This window comes from Suncus etruscus, chromosome 4, assembly GCF_024139225.1.
Source record: "Suncus etruscus isolate mSunEtr1 chromosome 4, mSunEtr1.pri.cur, whole genome shotgun sequence".
Taxonomy (NCBI): domain Eukaryota; kingdom Metazoa; phylum Chordata; class Mammalia; order Eulipotyphla; family Soricidae; genus Suncus; species Suncus etruscus.
Genome location: NC_064851.1, coordinates 135,118,583 through 135,123,815, shown reverse-complemented (window position 1 = coordinate 135,123,815; position 5,233 = coordinate 135,118,583). Strand labels below are relative to the sequence as shown.

The window sequence follows — 5,233 nt, the reverse complement described above, 5'->3', positions numbered from 1 at the left end:
ATATACATTTATAACAAAAAATATAGTTACACAATGACCTCATAAATGAAGAATGAGTGAAAGTGTAATTTGGGCTACATCCAGTGGTGCTCAGGAGCTATTTCTGGCTCTTTAATTGAGTGACCCCTGATAGAGCTCAGGTGACTAAATGTGGTGCCAAGAATTTGAACTGGGGTCAGCTGCAGTCAGATCAAGTGCTCTTGTATTATCTTTTCAGCCTAAACTCAAAACAATTCTCACTTGACATATGAGAAACTTCAGGTGCATTTTGCCAACAGTACTCTCACTTCTCTTTCATTTATTTTTTTTGCCACTTTGCCTAATGCAATTATAGATCCAGTTACATATTTTATGTAAGTCCATTTCTGTATCTGGGTCTGGGAAATGAAATATACAGGACAGGTAAGCAGGAAAGAACAAGAAAAGAAAGGAACAGAAATAGAAAGTGCTAAAGGACAACATGGAAACTTTGGAAAACATGCCAGAATCTACAAAGGAACATTTTAATCTCTTGTCAATTGTCTCAATCTGGATTTACTGATTAATTTATTGCCTAGCGACCGAGCAGCAAGTAGAAGCAGCTCAGGAGGGGCCTGCTCTCAGATTGGAATGAGACCCCAGCTCTAGCTGGGGTTCTTTCCAATATAGAGGAGACGGATTCAAAGGGACTTCAGGTTGTTGAAAACCAGACGTATGACGAGCATCTAGAGATTAATGACTCTGAAGAGGTTGCAAGTATTACTACTCCAACCCCAAAACACAAAGGAATTAATCTTTCTGCCCATCTTACAGACAAGATTATGGCTGACAACGGCAATGACGAGTTTGCAGAAGAAAACAGTAAGAACATAGGACTTCAGAAAGGCAAGGCAGGGGATGGAGAGACAGTACAGGAGGATAAGAACTCGAAACTGGCACCTCAGAGGGGCTCCAGCGAAAATGATGATGACGGTGATGAAGATGACGATGATGATGATGGCATTTCGGAAACCGACTCAGATGATGATGAAGACGACGAGCATAGGGCTTCTTTGGAAGGAGCCTACAATCCTGCGGATTACGAGCATTTGCCCGTTTCTGCGGAGATCAAGGAGCTCTTTCAGTATATCAGTAGGTACACACCTCAGCCTATTGGCGTGGATCACAAGCTGAAGCCTTTCATTCCTGATTTTATCCCGGTCATTGGGGATATCGATGCCTTCTTAAAGGTTCCACGTCCTGATGGGAAGCCTGACAACCTCAGCCTGTTGGTGTTAGATGAGTCGTCCACAAAGCAGTCAGACCCCATGGTGCTCTCCTTGTGGCTAACAGAGAATTCCAAACAGCACAATGTCACGCAACACATGAAAGTAAAAAGTCTGGAAGGAGCAGAGAAATATCCCAAAGCCAGTGACACATGGATTGAGAGCATCTCCGAACTGCACTGTTCAAAGCCCCCCGCAACTGTGCACTACACCAGGCCCATGCCTGACATTGACACACTGATGCTAGAATGGTCCCCCGAATTTGAAGAGCTTTTGGGCAAGGTGAGCCTGTCCACAGCAGAGGTCGACTGCAGCCTGGCAGAGTACATTGACATGATCTGTGCCACCCTGGACATTCCTATCTACAAAAGTCGGATTCAGTCCCTCCACCTGCTCTTTTCCCTCTTTTCAGAATTCAACAACTCCGAGCATTTTAAAGCTCTTGCTAAAGGCAAGAAGACTTTCACCCCTTTATCCAGCTCCACTCCCCAGACTGAAGATGCAGAGATTTTCACCATCAGCTGAGACCTGGCCTCTGGCTAACCTGGACCATCTGCAGGGTGAGGAGAGTTGGGTGGAGGAGGGATCACGGTCTGCTCTCCGGAGTCTCTTTATAGTGCTCCGCCATCCTCCACCTTCTCCATCAGAACCCACTGTTCAAGTGCTATCCAGTGTCTCCACTGTCCATTCAGTGGAGTGACACCTCTCCCCTCTGTGTCTACTGAGCTAGAAGAACTGGAATCTCGGGCTTCCAGATAGAGGCTCAAGCTTGAAGGGCAGCTTCTTGCCCATCCCTAACGGGATAGCCATGCTTTCTTTTTTTTCTCATTCTTGAAGTTCGTTGGCAAAAATTTTACAAATAAAATGTTCTCCCTTCTGCATTAAAAAATTGTCTCGATCTTAAATCATTTTTATTGTTATTGAGGTCAGTCATAATTGTTCTTATTATCTACTTGTATTTCTGTTTAGCATATTTTATGTAACTATTGCCTGCCATTGTATAATTATAAATGTATCTTTAATTTCCTAATTTGAATGACTAGAAGTAGAAAGGTAATAATTTTTTCTATAAAATAATAATTTTTCAGAGCCAGAACGATAACGCAGTGGTAGGGTATTAGCCTTGCATGCGGCTGACCCAGGACAAACCTCGGTTCGATCTCCCGGCATCCCATATGTTCCCACAAGCCTGGAGCAATTTCTGAGAGCAGAGCCAGGAGTATACCTCAGCGTAACTGGATGTGCTGACCCAAATTTTTTTTTCTAAGAAAGAATAGATGCTACAACCTATTTTTATGATCTTTGTCAAGCTTGGTCTAAATTACAGCTGGAAATAATGATAACAAGTAAGATTTTGAGCCTCCCACCTGCCACCAGAAAATCCAGCAGTTTCTGCCCATACCTGTCTTCCCAGCAGAAAAACGATTTGGTTTCTCAAGCTTCAAAAGAAAATTATGGCTGCTTATACTTTTCCAGGAGTTGGCCCACCTACTACCACTATGGAATTCTAAGGATTATAAGGGGGCAGAGTCTCCCTTTCTGCATGAGCACTGCAACCCAATGTGGTTTATACAAAATACACCCTCCAATAGAAATGGCCCAGCTCTGCAGCTTAACTTTATCAAACTGCCAAGCCACTAAATTAATTTTAGATCTATAACCCTATAAAATCTATTTAGTTCAGTGAGCTTAAACAGTAACACAGAAGGCTCTACTAGCCCCAATCATAGCCCAGTAAATCCTTAGACACTGACTTTAGTAACACCATGGGGTATATTAAATTATCTCAACCTGACCCTTGCTGATCTAAGTTTTGATAAATCCATTTTCTTTGCATGCAACAAACAATAAGAAATAAATTGATTTGTGCCTGCAAGGAGGATGGCTATGGTGGTAGGTGGAAAACTGGGGAAATTAGTAAATGGAAAGGTCACACTGATAGTGGAATTAATATCTGAATATTTAATGATTGAAACAACTATACTATGAACAGCTTAGTAAATTGTGGCGTTATAATAAGAAAGTAAAAAAGAAAAAAAAAATTGGACCAGAGCAGGGCACATAAGGTGCTTGCCTTGTACATGGCCAATTCAGGTTCAATCCTCAGCATCTGATCTTGTTTCCTGAGCCTAGAGGAATGAATTCTGAGTGCAGAGCCAGGACTGAGTCCTAAGCATCTCTAAACATGGTTCCCAGACCAAACAAACTCAAAATGAGTTCTCACAGGTTGGAAAAATAGTATAGAGGGCAAGGCTCTAGTCTAGCATGTGACTGACCCTGGTTCTCACTCCCAGCACCACATATGTTCTCAGAACAACTCAAGTTCACTCTTGATTCAAAAATATCTCCTAAGTATGGCCAAATATGGCTCTGTTGAAAAAACAATTTTCACTCTATTCATATAATTTTTTGCTTGTGCTTTTGCTTATGCATGGACTTCTGGATTGTCCTCCTATCTCTTCCCTTTCTCTACCCATAGGGATGGACTTTCTCTTTCCAATAAAGACCTCAGGGCAAAGAACCTGCTTGTGGTTTCAGTTCCACAGCTAGCCTGTCTACCTGCTGGTATCTCTTGCCTGCTGGACAGATAGCTTGGGGTGGAAGTTCCTGAATCTTTTTATATTTTCAACCTTTTGCAGATTATTTGCAGTGTCAGCATTTCTTCCAGACCCACATTCCCAAATCTCCCTAGGACTGTAGGATGTGACTTTCATTACATGTCTCTACCCCAGGTGACTCAAAAACTATTAAATGACAAAGTTGGAGGATATTTATTATTGATAATCAGAATTTACGTTAAAGCATTTAAATTAGTGTACTACACATTAAAGGATAAAGAAGGGAGATAAAGAAAAAATTTAGAAGCAAATAAAAATATGACACTTGGTAAGTGAATGATAGTATGAAGAATAATGGGGTAAATAAACATACATTAGAAATAGTGTAAAAGAAAGTCAAACTTAACTTCTTTCTCAGACATAAACCAAAAACTATTAATATAAAGAAAAATAATTGTATAGATACTATATTGTGTTTTATGCTTACCTTTCAAGAACATACTGGGACTTGATCCTCAACACAACATATGTTTTTTTAAAAAAATTTTTGGGGGCCACATCTGTTTGACTCTCAGGGGTTACTCAAAAATCTCCCCTGGCTTGGGGGTGCCACATGCAATGTCAGGGGATTGAACTGCGGTTCGTCCTAGGATAGTGCTTGCAAGGCAGACACCTTACCTCTAGCATCACCTTTCCGGCCCCACAACATATGTTTATTTAGTACCACATCTGGAATAAAACCTGAGCACAGAATCAAGAGTAAACCTTGAACACAGCCAGGTCCAATTCTTCTCTTCAAAGAAGGAGAAACGGGCTGGAGTGGTGGTACAAGCAGTAGGGTGTCTGCCTTGCCTGGGGTTCTATCCCCAGGCTTCCCATATGTTCTCCCAAACTAGGAGCGATTTCTGGGTGTATAGCCAGGAGTAACTCCCTGGCGTGACCGGGTGTGGCCCAAAAACCAAAAAAAAAAAAATGGAGAAAAATTAAGCAGAAAATGTATTTGCATCCCTAGACTTGACAGAAATCAATATAAGCATCACTAGTCAGGATAAGTCGGACACTTCTTTAGTGCACAGTAGGTCCAGGTTCTATTCTCAGAATCACAAATGCTCTCCTGAGCACTGTTAGGAGTGAATTCTGAGTGAAGATCCATGAGCCCTGAGAACTGTGAGATGTGGGGGAAAAAAGCTAAACTAATAAAAATCACTGGTTATAGAAATTTGAATTAAGGCGAGATAGTGTAAGTTGTAAGACACTTGCTTTGTGTGTAGCTGATCCTGCATTAATCTCTGGCACCACATATTGTCCCTGTGGAGCACTAACAGGGTGATCCTTGAGCACAGAGCCAAGGGATGACTCCCTGAGCATTAGCAAGTTGGGGTCCAACAACCTTCAAGAAGAATTTCAATTACATTTGAATTAAGATACTTT

The 5,233-nt window shown here is 41.6% G+C and overlaps 1 protein-coding gene across 1 annotated transcript; it reads left to right on the top strand.

Moving 5' to 3' along the window:
* The first annotated feature begins 580 nt into the window (after nucleotides 1-580).
* Nucleotides 581-1,998, top strand: LOC126006851 (intraflagellar transport protein 46 homolog). Its single transcript, XM_049772388.1, has one exon. It carries the CDS (start codon nucleotides 801-803, stop codon nucleotides 1,767-1,769), a length of 969 nt encoding a protein of 322 aa, XP_049628345.1. The 5' UTR covers nucleotides 581-800; the 3' UTR covers nucleotides 1,770-1,998.
* The last annotated feature ends 3,235 nt before the right edge of the window (nucleotides 1,999-5,233 follow it).